The sequence below is a fragment of the Cervus elaphus genome, chromosome X (assembly GCF_910594005.1).
Source record: "Cervus elaphus chromosome X, mCerEla1.1, whole genome shotgun sequence".
In the NCBI taxonomy this organism is placed as follows: domain Eukaryota; kingdom Metazoa; phylum Chordata; class Mammalia; order Artiodactyla; family Cervidae; genus Cervus; species Cervus elaphus.
Window position 1 is genome coordinate 178,382,520 of NC_057848.1, and position 14,945 is coordinate 178,397,464.

General features: G+C 48.7%; 1 protein-coding gene across 8 annotated transcripts in view; it reads right to left on the minus strand.

Annotated features, from left to right (window-relative positions):
• The window catches only part of ARSH (arylsulfatase family member H), a 50,214-nt gene that overhangs the window by 2,914 nt on the left and 32,355 nt on the right, over positions 1–14,945 (minus strand). For 5 of the 8 annotated variants that reach the window (XM_043895706.1, XM_043895704.1, XM_043895705.1 and 2 more), the window contains 9 exons: positions 12,786–12,824; positions 10,141–10,290; positions 9,305–9,426; positions 8,121–8,246; positions 6,171–6,594; positions 5,393–5,529; positions 3,282–3,416; positions 2,133–2,295; positions 522–643 (listed from right to left, as the gene is read on the minus strand). In XM_043895706.1, the coding sequence (XP_043751641.1) occupies positions 522–643; positions 2,133–2,295; positions 3,282–3,416; positions 5,393–5,529; positions 6,171–6,594; positions 8,121–8,246; positions 9,305–9,426; positions 10,141–10,290; positions 12,786–12,808 (1,402 nt within the window). In that variant the 5' untranslated portion in view covers positions 12,809–12,824. The remainder of the gene's footprint in view (positions 1–521; positions 644–2,132; positions 2,296–3,281; positions 3,417–5,392; positions 5,530–6,170; positions 6,595–8,120; positions 8,247–9,304; positions 9,427–10,140; positions 10,291–12,785; positions 12,825–14,945) is intronic. The other 3 variants (XM_043895710.1, XM_043895709.1, XM_043895711.1) reach the window with 2 other exon arrangements.

Here is a 14,945-nt window from a genome sequence, read left to right on the forward strand (position 1 = left end):
AACATCAATATCTTTTCAGCAAATCGCCAAATCCAGTCAAAAATCTGTAATGTCTCGGTAACAGCTTCTTTTTCACAGATGTGAGGAAATCGATGCCGTTTGTCCACTTGTGTTTGTTTGCGTGAATTTACCAGAGTAAATGTGGAACTCAGGCAACGACTCAGAAGGTGGCAGTTCGTGACTGATGTCTGGGTTAGACGGAAGACGTCAGATTTTGTTGCTAATTATCTCAAGTGTCCTCGGTTACGGGAATTCCTATTCTGTCTCTGCCTGGCCTTCTTCCTCCCGTTGTCATAATTATGCACAACAGCTTAGGGACACAGACTCACAGACATCCGTCTAAAATCCTACTGTGATTTCTACCATAAGGAACAGCCGTGTTTAGGTCACTTTCTGCAGGACGTAGAACCACCGTGACACGGGGGTCACTCACTGCAGGGAGTGTGCCCTCCCCCAGGAGACGAAAGAGACCAGGAGGCGTCCTGGCCGTGTCCCCACGTGTCGGTCCCCCTCATACTCACAGTCCTTCTGATACCACCTGGCCGTGTGCAGGGAGACCCCGCAGTAGTGGAAGAGGAATTCGTGCTCGGAGCGGGAGACCCTGCCTTCCAAGAGCGGCATGAGGTTCCGGCCGTCGATCACTCTGGGGAGAGAAGGCGCGACGGCGGAGAGCGGTGAGGGACGCGTGGTCGAGTCTCCGCGTTTTTACGACAGAAGGGGAGGCGCAAGAGAGAGACAAGCAAGCGGAAGATCAAGAAAGAGAAGCGGAAGCGGAAGCGGAAGGCGGAGGACGAAGGGCAGGGAGGGGAGGCGGAAGGAGGAGCGGGGAGGAGCGGAGAAGGACAAGGAAAAGCCCGTTGAAAACTCAACACGCATTTTCATTTATTTCATAAATAATAAAGACGAAGAGGAAGAGTAACGCATTACACATTTTCTAAGACAATGGGAGGGGTGAACAGCTGAAACTAAGACTCTGGTCACTGGTCAGACACTATTCGCGAGTTCCAATCGAGTCCCATTGAGTAAGAATGTATAGATCTCTGCACCTAAGTTCATTCATTTAAACTTCAGTTCAGTCACTCAGTCGTGTCCGACTCTGCGACCTGATGAACTGCAGCACGCCAGGCCTCCCTGTCCATCACCAACTCCCGGAGACAAGTGAGCTCTTTGCACTTGTAATCAGAGCTATGGTTTTTTCAGGAGTCATGTATGGATGTGAGAGTTGGACCATAAAGAAGGCTGAGTGCCCAAGAATGGATGCTTTTGAATGGTGGTGTTGGAGAAGACTCTCGAGAGTCCCTGGGACTGCAAGGAGATCCAACCAGTCCATCCTAAAGGAAATCAGTCCTGAATATTCATTGGAAGGACTGAGGCTGAAGCTGAAGCTCCAATACTTTGACCACCGATGCGAAGAGCTGACTCATTGGAAAAGACCCTGATGCTGGGAAAGATTGAAGGTGGGAGGAGAAGCGGTTGACAGAGGATGAGAAGGGTGGATGGCATCACTGACTCAGTAGACATGAGTTGGAGCAAGCTCCAGGAGATGGTGAAGGACAGGGAAGCCTGGTGAGCTACACTCCATGGGGTCATAAAGAGATGGACACAACTGACCAACTGGACAACAACACTCATTTGATTCCACAGAAACTCAGCGTCGAATGAACAGACAGCCCCACTGCTGAATCATTGCTGTTGTTCACTCACTGAGTTATGTCTGACTCTTTGCAACCCCATGGAATGCATCCCGCCAGGCTCCTCTGTACTCCAGTATCTCCTAGAGTTTGCTCAGATTCATGCCCATTGGGTAGATACTCCTACTTCATTTATTAATTTTTAAAACCCATAGAGAAATGCAGCAACATTCATCACATATAGGTTGACATGTACCTACTTTTACTTGGGAATTCACTTAGCAAATATTTACTTAATGGTCTAGATGCTGCAGGGCTTCCGTGCTGGCTCAGATGGTAAAGAATCTGCCTGCAATGCAGGAGACCTGGGTTGCATCCCTGGGTCGGGAAGACCTCCTGGAGGAGGAAATGGCAACCCACCCCAGTATTCTTGCCTGGAGAATCCCTATGGACACAGGAGCCTGGAGGCTCCCTCGATGAAGGGCAAGCATGCTTTCGTACCTGCCCGGTGGTAGAATGCCTCCTCCAATGTAAGACAGTGTCGGGAAAATGTCCATGAGGCTTGTAGGTTCGTCAATGACCTTCCCTGCCTCCAGGACTGTTGGCCACCGGAAAATTCCAGGCACCCGGATGCCTCCTTCCCATCCGCCCATGCCTCTGCCTCCTGAAACCAAAGATGAAAAACCGAAGGGGGATTCAACCCCATGGACTCATTCTCTGTGTATCTGAAAATCGCCACGGCCACGCCAGTGACAAGCTGGAATCAAGATCGCCGGGAGAAGATATCAATAACCTCAGATACGTAGATGACACCACCCTTACGGCAGAAAGCCAAGAGGAACTAAAGAGCATCTTGATGAAAGTGAAAGAGGAGAGTGGGAAAGGCTGGCTTAAAACTCGACATTCAGAAAACACTTGGGCTCTGTTCCCAAACCCAGTTCAGTTCTGAATCTCAGCATCTCTTCAACATCCAGTCTCCAGGCTCCGACATCTCTTCGCTTCTAAGAGATTTAATCTACGGAGCATTCCTCTATTTTGCAACCCCATGGACGGTAGCCTGCCGGGCTCCTCTGTCCATGGAATTCTCCAGGCAAGAATATAGCAGTGGGTTGCCAGGCCCTTCTCACAAAGAGTTGGCTATGACGTAGCCACTGAACAACAACAAACCAATAAAATATATTCACAGAGAGATACAAAGAACACCGAGGCCAAGTTCTTGCTTTCGAGACTTGAAAACTCCAGCTGCAGACTTCTAGCATCTAAGCAACAAATGCAGTTTAGTTCAGTTCAGTTGCTCAGTCATGTCCGACTCTTTGCGACCCCATGAATCACAGCACGCCAGGCCTCCCTGTCCATCACCAGCTCCCTGGAGGAGGGAATGGCAACCCACTCCAGTGTTCCTGCCTGGAGAATCTCATGGACAGAGGAGCCTTGGTGGGCTATCGTTCCTGAGGTCGCAAAGAGAGGAAGGCTCCATAGATTAAATCTCTTAGAAGCGGAGAGATTTTGGTGCATGGGGGACTGGGCATTGCAGAGATGCTGAGACTCAAGGGTCAAAGACGACAGAAGTGACAGAGCTCGCAGGCACAAATCCAGGCGGGTCCCACCCCGGCGCCGCACGGGGCCCATGCCCACCCGCGCACGCGTCACCTTTGTAGCGCCCGTTCCAGCCGCCCAGCTGCCCGCTGCGGTCCTGCGCCTCTAGGCGGCCCCCGTTGTCCGAGGTGAAGTAGACCAGCGTGTGGTTGGCCAGGCGCTCCCGGTCCAGGGCCTCCAGGACCTTTCCTGGTGGAGGCGGGAGACGGAAGCTGTCACGTGTCAGCGTGGACCGAGGGTCTTCTGGTGCGTGTCTAGTATGGTGCGTGTAAGGCTATGTGGTTTATGGTAACCATATAACATGTTTCCATGTAACGCTATAAATGTTATCCTACTTTCTGTTGTATAATAGGGACTAAATCACCATTGTAGACACTCATATGTACATAGAAAAGGGAATGGCAACCCACTCCAGGATTCTTGCCTGGAGAATGCCATGGACAGAGGAGCCTGGCGGGCTACAGTCCATGGGGTCGCAGAGAGTCGGACATGACTGAGTGACTAACACACACATATATACATAGGATATATATACTATGTGTAATATAGTAGATCTGTAATAGATACTATTCATAATATACCATATATATGTAATAGACCATTATACGTGATATACCATATATACCATGTATATATATGTAATGTACCATATATATGATATATGTTTGTAATATACCATATATATGTAATATACAATCATATGTAATATACCATATATACCATATTATATATGTAATATACCATATATATGATATATATATATTTGTAATATACCATATATATGATACAGCATATGATATTTATATATAATTATTTATTAAATATTCACAATATATATGAAACAATGGATTTATGTTAAATATATATTTAATACCAATATATAAGAAGATGATATGTATTATTATATAATAAGTATAGTGGTGGTGGCTTAGTTGCTAAGTGGTGTCTGACTTGTCCGACCCCAAGGACTGTAGCCTGGCAGGCTTCTTGTCCATGGGATTCTCCAGGCAAGAACACTGGAGTGGGTTGCCATTTCCATCTCCAGGGGATCTTCCCCACCCAGGAATCCAACCCAGGTCTCCTGTATTGCAGGCAGATTCTTTACCGACTGAGGTATGAGGGAAGCCCTATAAGAGTATAAAAGGTTTGTATGTTATAGCATGTTAAATCACCAATGGTAAGTAATGTATAATGAAGGCTGTAATATATAAAAAGTTAATGTTTTTATGTAAATATATACTCTATTTAAATATATAATATAGATTATATAACTTTATTATACAATAAATATAAGACATTTTATATTTCATAATGCACTAAATTAATTACTATAATGACTTGTCATATGGAATTCCCCAGGCAGGAATACTGCAGTGGGTTGCCATTTCCTTCTCCAGGGGATCTTCCCGACCCAGGGATCAAGCCTGGGTCTCCAGAATTGCAGGTGAATTCTTTACCATCCGAACCACCAGCAAAGCCGTCAATAAACCATATAGATGGTTTGTAATATATCATTTATGTGCAAATATATTTATATAATTATGCCATATAATTTTGATAATATTCTGAGCATTATATACTATGTTGTATATTATATATAGGGCTTCCCTGGTGGCTCAGTGCTAAAGAATCCACCTGCCAATGCAGGAGTCTCAGGTTTGATCCCTGGGTCAAGAAGATCCCCTGGAGAAGGAAATGGCAACCCACTCCAGTATTCTTGCCTGGAGAATTCCATGGACCAAGGAGCCTGGTGGGCTGTGGTCCATGGGGTCACAAAGAGTCAGACATGACTGAGCACAAGCAGGAGATATGAGACAAGATAGTATATAATACATAAACATGAACATTATATATTTCTTCTCAGCATCAGGGTCTCTTCCAGTGAGTCAGCTCTATAGCACAACATTATTTGTCCCCCGAATGAGTTTTTTGGGAAAGTGGTTCTCTTTAAAAGACTGGAGAACCTGTATTTCATAAATCGTGGCTCTTCCCTTGGAAAATTTCACTGCATCTAGAGCCCGCTTCTCATATAATTCAGCACAACAAATACGCATCCATTTCCCAAAACATGCAGGGGGTTGTACCTTATTTGATGCCGTTCATGGAGACTCGCTTTCCTCTAGTCTGTAAGTAAGATGCTTCAAAACCAGAGAGTGATCACCTACCCACCATCCAATCCATCTCTTCTACGTTGTCACCATACAAGCCGAATTTACTGTGCCCGACAAATTTCTCCTTGGTGATCAGAGGCGTGTGGACATGCAGAAAGGAGATGAAGAGCAGGAATGGTCCACGCTTATACCTAAGTGGGTATACAAATAAGAAACTGTATTGATTAAATAGAGTAATTATTATTTTTTTAAGGGGGCTAAAGATATTTCTTTCCCTTTTCAGTGTTCAAATTTTGCAGGACATTTAACACTTGGGCTTCCCTGGTGATCCAGTGGTATAAAGAAGCGTTAGTCACTTGGTCCTGTCTGACTCTTTGCAACCTCTTTGTAGCCCACCAGGCTCGTCTGTCCGTGGGATTCTCCAGGCAAGAATACTGGAGTGGGTCGCCATGCCCTCCTCCAGGGGATTTTCCCGACCCAGCGACCAAACTTGGGTCTCTTACCTTGGCAGGCAGATTCTTTACCAATTAAGCGCCACCTGGGAAGCCCACCCACATTAACAACGAAAACCCAGCACAGTGTCAAATAAATCAATACAATTTTTTTTTAATGCATCTATTTAAAAAAAAAAAGAAAGAAAGTTAACGCTCTTATTTATTTTAAGGAGAGAGTTTAGTGTATCACAAATATCACACACACACACACTCAAAGTGCCCATCACCCAACTTCTCTGGGAAAAAGAAATCGCGAGTCTCTGACTCGGGTTGGGGGGGTGGTGGGGGGGGGATGAGGGGGTAGGGGGTGGGCCCCGAGCCAGAAAGAGCCGGGGTACCTGTCGATGAAGGCCAGCGCCTCCTTGAGCGTGAGCCAGGTGAGCCTCTCCAGCCTCACCGGCTGCTGAAGGATCTCGTGGTTCCGCATGAGCACGCAGTTCCAGCGGCGGGTGAAGCCGTAGCTGGAGAACCAGGACGCGAAGAACAGGAGGGCCAGCAGGGCGAAGGCCAGGATCACCGGCCAGGGGACCGGGAACCAGCGGGCGCAGGTGGGGACGAGCAGGAGCAGGGGGATGAGGGCCAGCACCACCGTGGACACCCAGAGCCGGACCCTCAGCCGGCGGTGCAGCTCGGGCGTGTGGAACGCCTGGCAGTCGCTCAGGAGCTCGAACGGCATCCCGTAGAAGTAGTCGAAGCCATGGTTGAGCGGGTGGTAGCAGTGGTCGTCGCGGGATGCACAGCTCAGACCCTGGTGCCACTTTCCTGGGAGGGGGAGGAGACGCGGAGATGTTACCATGGCAACACCAGCATCCATCCCTTTCTAGGAGGGGCGTCGCCCTCAGCATAAAGTTCCGGCGGACACGTGGACGCCCAGGGCGGATTCATCCCAACATATGGGAAGAACCCCCGCAATATTGTAATTAAGTTAAATTAAATAAATTAATATTTTATTACCAATTAAATAATTTAATTAAAAAAAGGAAGTTACGGTGGAGGTAGCATCTTCTTGTGTTCCGTGCAACCGTGGTCAGCTGTGTCCGACTCGTTGCGACCCCCGTGGACTGTACCCCGCCAGGCTCCTCTGTCCATGAGGATTCTCCAGGGAGGAATCCTGGAGCGGGTTGCGGTTGCCCCGTCCAGGGGATCTTCCCGAACCGAGGGATCGAGCCCCTAGTCTCCTGCATTGGCAGGAAGATTCTTTACCCCGGAGTCATCAGGGAAGCTTTTACTACCAGGGAGAAGATTCATCATCTAGATTTATTAATCAGCCTGACATCTCATTCATTACTTGGTTACGGCAGACGTGAATTTGAACCCAGATTTGGAGGTGCCCGAGAGTGTTCCTGAAAGATGCTTTAGAAAACTCCATTCACAGGATGCTACCAAGAATTTCACGGGAATGAACTACCTCTTGGTCATTTATGGAGGATGCAAAGTCATTGCTTTTTTTTAAAACAACATCTCTGATGACTCAATAGTCTTACAATTCACGCTGAGAATCCTAAAAGCAGTGGCTATACCAAGCAAGCAGGCTTCGCTGGGGGCTCAGACGGTAAAGAATACGCCTGCAAGGCGGGACACCTGGGTTTGATCCCTGGGTCGGAAAGATCCCCTGGAAGAGGAAATGGCAACCCGCTCCAGTGTTCTTGCCTGGAGAATCCCATGGACAGAGGAGCCTGGCGGGCTACAGTCCACGGGGTCGCAAAGAGTCGGACACGACTGAGCAACTCACACACACACACACACACACACACACACACACACACACACACCGAAGCAAGTAGCCTCTCTCCTAATTCTTGGCTCACAGAGTCTCATCTTAGAGGAATCGCTCATCAGACCAGAACTCTTCAGGATGAAGTTCCTTGCGGGGAATGCTGTCTCACTCATCACACAGCCCCCATGAGGGTATAGAATGTCAGGTGACCTAAGTCAACAGACCAAGTATTGCCTGAATTTGGATCACCACTCCAGCTTTCGGTTCTCAAGTTCAAGGGGACACCCTTAAACATTGCTACCTGTGCTATCAGAGGAGTAGCACCCTTTCTATAAAGTATTCCGTTTCAGGAGCAACGAACGATCAGCATACTTACTTTGCCTTCTTGAGATCCTTGGCACACTTGGTTCTCAATACCGAAGGCCCTTAAAATTGTGTCTTCAATTCCTTTCCCACCGTGTATCATGTCGAAGAGACGTCAACTACCGTGCACTCAGCCAACCTCCCTGAGAGGGATGACCACTGGGAAAGGGAACCCGAACAAGCACGTTTTCACGGTCAAGGCCCATACCTATGAGTCCCGTGCGGTAACCTCGATGCTGCAGCAGCTTGGCGAACGTCGTCTCGTTGGGAGGCAGCCCGCCCGACCCTCCGAGCCAGACCACGTCACGATTCAGGTTGGAGGAGGACGCCATTCCTACGTTCACAGAAGCGGACAGCAGGTGAGGACCGCAGTCTCATCATGGCGACCCGACGGACTGCGGCCCACCAGGCTCCTCTGTCCCTGGGATTCTCCAGGCAAGAATCCTGGGAGTGGGTGGCCATGCCCTCCTCCAGGGGAATCTTCCCCACCCAGGGATCGGACTCGCATCTCCTGTGTCTCCTACACTGCCGGGCAGATTCTTTACCCACTGAGCCACCGGGGAAGCCCCCCAATTCCAAACTAATGATGCAAAAAAAATATTTAAGTTGGGATCATGACCCTCAACTTGCTTAAGTCTACATGTTGAAACTGTGATGGGGGAGGGAGGGGAGGGATGTGAGGCAAGGAAGAGTAGGAACTCAGCAAAAGGAATCCATCATTTCCTTTCCATTTTCTCTGCCAGACTTTCTTCTCAACTGGTCCTTCTGATGTTCCAATCTCGTCCCCAGAGACTGGACACATATCCTCTCCTGAAAACTATGAAAATCCACTTTTCTTTAAAAAAAAAAAAAAAAAATCTCTGCTAGCTTTCAGAGACAAGGAGCCTCCTGGGGGTCTTACTACGAGTTTCTGGAAAAGGGCACGTTCAAGGTAGCCTGGGAGTTGCACACCAGGGGATCAAACCATGTCACCATATGCACACAGGTAAGCAGGCTTGGTGGCCCCTGGGCAAGACACACACCTCTTTCACATGTCCAGCTATAGCAACACAACTCCCATGTGAATTTAGATTTTTAACATTTCCAAGTGACCTTTGGAGAGTTTGCATGAGGAGTTGCAGGAGACCTCCCTGGCGGTCCAGTGGCTAAGACTCCATGTTTCCCCCGTGCGGGGGGCAGGGGGAGGGTCACAGGTTCGACCCTTGGTCAGGGAACTGGATCCCACGGGACAGAACTAACAGTTCACGTGTCGCAATGAAAAGACCCCGCATGCCGCAAGGAAGATGCAAGATCCCGCTTGCTGCCACTAAGACTTGGAGCAATCAAACGCTAAACAAATAAAGACCATTTTTTTAAAGAAAGACGGGCAGCTGTCCGTTTCCCGTGCCCCACCTGATCTGACGGGGTAGCGGCCGGTCAGGAAGGCGGCCCTGCTCGGGGTACACATAGAGGCGGCCGCCAAGTGATGGGTGAGCCTCACGCCCTCGCTGGCCAGCCGGTCGATGTTCGGCGTGCTGCAGACAGACGGAGAAGTCGGCAGGTGAGTTTGTGATTCCTTCGCCCCCCCGCCCAAAGCGAGCAAGATTCATCAGGCATCCTGTCTGGGAAGTCAACGTGACTGTTTCCAGTCCACCTGAAAGACGTCCTTTTTTTACACACCAATCCAGCAATCTACTCCATCCTTGGATAGACACAGATGGGAACCAGAGGGCCAAGCCACGCGTCTCCAGGCAAGATGACGACAGTCCATCACAGAGCATCGTCAGATATAATCAGGTCAAAAGCGAAAGTGCGTTAGCGGCTCAGTCGTGCCCGACTCTCGGCGACCCTGTGGACTGTAGCCCTGCCAGTCTCCTCTGTCCGTGGGATTCTCCAGGCAGGAATGCTGGAGTGGGTTGCCACGTCCTCCTCCAGGGGATCTGCCCGACCCAGGGATCGAACTCGGGTCTCCTGCATGGGCAGGTGGGTTCTTCACCACTCGCGCCCACCCGGGAAGCCCCCACACGAAGCTGCCAATGAAGCCAAACGCTCTCCTGATGGTTTGCAGCTTTCCTAAGACAAAGCCTTCTGCTGTTGTGTTTGAAACCTTCTCCCTAAAGGTCATTCTCCCCCAAGACAAGAGACATGGCTGGCGGGGCTCTACCATCCACAGGGAATTTCTCCCTTTATTTTTTTTTTTCCGCCTTTTCTGTTCCTTTTATTTATTGATTTATTGACGGTTTCTCTACCTCACTGAGCTGTTACCGTAGCAGCATAAATCTCCCACCCCAAGGTCGTCCGCCATGAACAGGACAATGTTGGGTCTCGAGTTCCTGGTGATGAACGTTCCCTGAAGGCTCCCAAAGAAGCACCACAGGGACGCTGACAGCCAGCAGCGCCTGGAAGGCGGGGAAAAGAAAAAAAGAAAAAACTCAAACAGAAGCAACTGATGGGGAGGGTGGTGGGAGGGGGGTTGAGGATGGGGAACACATGTCCACCCATGGCTGATTCATCTCCATGTATGGCAAAAACCACTACAATATTGTAAAGTAATTAGCCTCCAAACCACCCAGAAACCCATCAGTTCCATTTTGCTTTGTAGGCAACTTAAAACAGGAAGTGAGGCTTCCCCAGTGGCTCAGCGGTAGAGAAATCCACCCGTAATGTAGGAGACGCTGGCGATGTGGATTCCATCCCTGGGTCGGGAAGATCCCCCTGGAGGAGGAAATGGCAACCCACTCCAGTGTTCTGACTGGCTTCCCTGGTGGGTCTCAGATGGTAAAGAATCTGCCTCTAACGCAGAAGACCCGGGTTCAATCCCTATGTCAAAAAGATCCTCCAGAGAAGGGAATGGCAATCCACTGGAATGGAAGAATCCCATGGACAGAGGAGCCCGGGGCGGGGTGGGAGTGAGGGGTGGGTGGGAGTGGGGCTACACTGCATGGGGTCTCGGAGTCGGCACGACTGAGCACCCATGCAAAATAGGAATTCATAGGGCGTTCCCTGCTGGCTTACTGGTTAAGATTCCAGGCTTTCACCGCCATGGCCTGGGTTTAACCGCTGGTTGGGGAACTGAGATCCTGCAAGCTGCAAGTGTGGTCAAAAGCTAAATAAATAGGAAATAATGGTATTTCCACCGAGTCCCTGGAGCTGGCTTGCTCAGAAACCACACAAAAACATTGTACATCATGATTTATGTTAATCAGATCTGTCTCTGTGTGTGCACTCAGTCGGGTCCGACTCTGCGACCCCGTGGACTGTAGCCCACCAGATTCCTCTGTCCATGGGATTCTCCAGGCAAGAACACTGGAGTGGGTTGCCATTTCCTCCTCCAGGGGATCTTCCCCACCCAGGGATCAAACCCGAGTCTCATGGATCTTCTGCACTGGCAGGCAGATTCTTTACCACAAGCGCCACCTGGGAAGCCCTAAGGTCTTACAGCTTACAAATTACTTTTAAATGCGCTGTGACATTAAATTCCTCATAATTTTTCAACTGCTTTAGTGACAGGAGGCCCTTGAAATAAAAAGAGAGGTTAAAAAAAAGGCCTAACAATTTAATTTCTTAGCATAAACAAAATGGAAAATCAGAGGTTAAATAGCCAGCTAATCAGGCTTGATTTTCTTTAATGCTCAGCTGTATGTTTTAATACACTTTATAACTTCATCATTTTGCTCTCAGCCACACAGATGGGAAAGCAGAGACTGTACTAACTTCTTGGCTCTGAGCCCAGGAAGAAATGATGAAAAACTGGTCTTTCAGGGTGAACTACATGTGTGCACAGAACGTAATTCTTCCTTTTCCTTCATCAGAAAAATATGTCTGCAAAACAAATCAGGTGGGGGAGCTCAGTTGCCAAAGATAATAAGAAGTGCTAGGAATTCTTTTGACGTTTGAAAAACGAAATTTAACACATCCATACATGCTACTAAATTTTGGACTGTGGAATCACCCATGTGTTCAGCTGCTCAGTCGTGGCCAACTCTTTGCAACCCCACGGACTGCAGCCGCTCCAGGCTCCTCTGCCGATGGCATTCTCCAGGCAAAAATACCAGAGTGGGTTGCCAGGCCCTCCTCCAGGGGATCTTCCCGACACAGGGATCGAAGCTGTGTCTCTTACATCTCCTGCGTTGGCAGGTGTGTTCTTTACCACCAGCGCCAACTTGGGAAGCCCTAGACCACAGACAACTCTCCTTAAAAATCCTCAGAGGGGTCCACAACGTTTGCCATTGTGCTGTTGCCATCTCTAGAAGGTCTTGCCTCTCACCCCGTGAATTCCCAAACACGCAGTCATTCCTACTAAGTTAGCATGGTTCTGGTGGTGGTTTAGTTGGTAAGTCGCATCCAACTCTCTGTGACCCCCGTGGACTGTAGCCCACCAGGCTCCTCTGTCCATGGGATTTCTCAGGCAAGAAGACTGGAGCTGCCCTCAGACAGTAAAGCGTCTGCCTGCAATGCAGGAGACCCGGGTTCGATCCGTGGGTGGGGAAGATCCCCTGGAGAAGGAAATGGCAACCCACTCCAGTATTCTGGCCTGGAGAATCCCCATGGACAGAGGAGCCTGGTGGGCTACAGTCCATGGGGTCGCAGAGAGTTGGACACGACTGAGGGACTTCACTTTAATGCTGGAGTGGGTTGCCATTTCCTTCTCCAGGGATCAGGCTCACATCTCTTGCATTGGCAGGTGGATATTTTACTGACTGAGCCACCAGGGAAACCCCTTAGAAAACCCTTCTGTTTGACTCCACCAACCCTTGTAGCACCCACCATGCTCCCCATTGCGCTTATCACATATAAGCAGACGAAACATCCGCAGGATTGAGGAAGACTCGGACAAAGCACCCTTCTCTCTAGAGATAGAGAATAGCGAAGGTTTATACGTTTTCCTACTTACCAGCCATAGAACAGCTGTTTCATGGCTTCTTACTGTTACCTAGAAAAGAAACAAATAAGCGATGAACTTCTGCAAAGCAGTTATTTTTCTTATAACTAGGTGGTTATGGTCCAAAGTGGAAAGGAGCCTGTTTTTTTTTTTTTTTTACAGCGACCCACTGAAAAGACCCTGATGCTGGGAAAGATTGAATGCGGGAGGAGAAGGGGATGGCAGAGGATGAGATGGTTGGATGGCATCACTGACTGGACGGACGTGAGTTTGAGCAAACTCTGGGAGTTGGTGATGGACAGAGAGGCCTGGCGTGCTGCAGTCCTTGGCGTCTCAGAGAGTCTCACACGACTTGGTGATGGAAAAAAAACAACCACGGAATTCTTTATACTGAATTGCACACGGGTGATGTTGGTACAGACAGAACATGGCAATGTCATGCATGATCCCTTCATTTGCAGGTCATTCCGAATACATAGCTACCACCCTTCATGTAGGTCCGATAACAAAAACCCTTCATTCTGAGGGCACTGAGCAATCAAGATGAAGGACTACAATAAATGACTGATGTGCATTTTTAAGGATTGTATTAATTGTCGTCTAGTGTCATGAGACCTTTGAGAACGAAAAGCTATGTTAAATCAGTTCACACTCTCCTGGGTTGTTGGAAGAAGGCGTTGCTTCCCCTTAGATATCTAACCCAGGAATTTTATTTTTCATGTGACTGATTTTTTTTTTCAACATTCTAAGCCCTACATCTTTTTTTTCCCAATAACTAACGATGAAGTAAAGATATACTTTCATTAGAGAATATTCTATTGTCTATGCAGTTTCCTGAAGAGGGCAGATGAGTTGTTTTTTTTTTTTTTTAAGTAGTCTAGCTTCTTTCTGGTTTTCATTTGCAACTCTGAATTATAGGTTTCATGGCAAGGGGGAGGACGTGGGCACAAAGATTCAGGTCTAATTTAAATATGTGTGCTCAGTCGCTCCGTCGCGTCCGGCTCTTTGTGACCCCAATGACTGTAGGCCACCAGCAGTCTCTGTCCATGGGATTCTCCAGGCAGCAATACCGGAGTGGGTGGCCATGTCCTTCTCCAGGGGATCTTCCCGACCCAACAATCAAACCCAGGTCTCCCGCATTGCAGGCAGATTCTTTACCATCCGAGCTACCAGTTCAGATCAGTTCAGTCCCTCAGTTGTGTCCGACTCTTCGCGACCCCATGGACCACAGCACGCCAGGCCTTCCTGTCCATCACCAACTCCTGGAGTTGCCCAAACTCATGTCCATTGACTCGGTGATGCCATCCAACCATCTCATCCTCTGTCGTCCCCTTCTCCTCCTGCCTTCAATCTTTCCCAGCATCAGGGTCTTTTCAAATGAGTCAGTTCTTCGCATCAGGTGGCCAAAGGATTGGAGCTTCAGCATCCATCTTTCCAATGAATATTCAGGACTGATTTCCTTTAGGATGGACTGGTTGGATCTCCCTGCAGTCCAAGGGACTCTCAAGAGTCTTCTCCAACGCCACGGCAAGGAAGCCTTCTAACTTAAATCTTCGGTTCCATTCTAAATATTCTTCACCTGTCAGCAGTAACGACTTCCTTCGAGGCTCAGTCACCTTCTGAATGTCACACAATGAAAAGATGAGAGAGACACGCTGTGGTTCCTAGACAGGAATGGTAATAAAAGAACTTTCTCAAGTAACACCAGCAATGAAACCCTTCAATCTGGAGCCTCTGAAACAAGGGTCACCCACGAGCAGGCAGCTGTCCAGGAAGTCTTTGTCTGAGACCTACTGTGTGGTCTTCTAGGAAGGATGGAAGATGGTTGAGCATGGTGGACCACCCATGCTTCTCGCCTTGAAAAGCACAAGGAGCAACAGTGTAGACCTGGGGGTTACGGTGGCCAGGTTCATTCCCCCCAGAAGTGTGTCTGCAGCAGCCATAATTAGGACCGTTTTATGAGAGTCCCAAGAGTGATACAGCCTGGTATCCCCTTGCCTTGGGATGCTTTAAATTCCCCACGTCAACGAGGTTCTTCCGTCAGCTGAGCACCCACCCCACAGACCAAATGACAGGTAGTAAAGATTAATGACTCCGCCAAACAGTTTATAGGGTTTTCTCAACCCCAAGGCATTGCTACACACGGCTTCCCACTGGGTCCTCAAAATACCT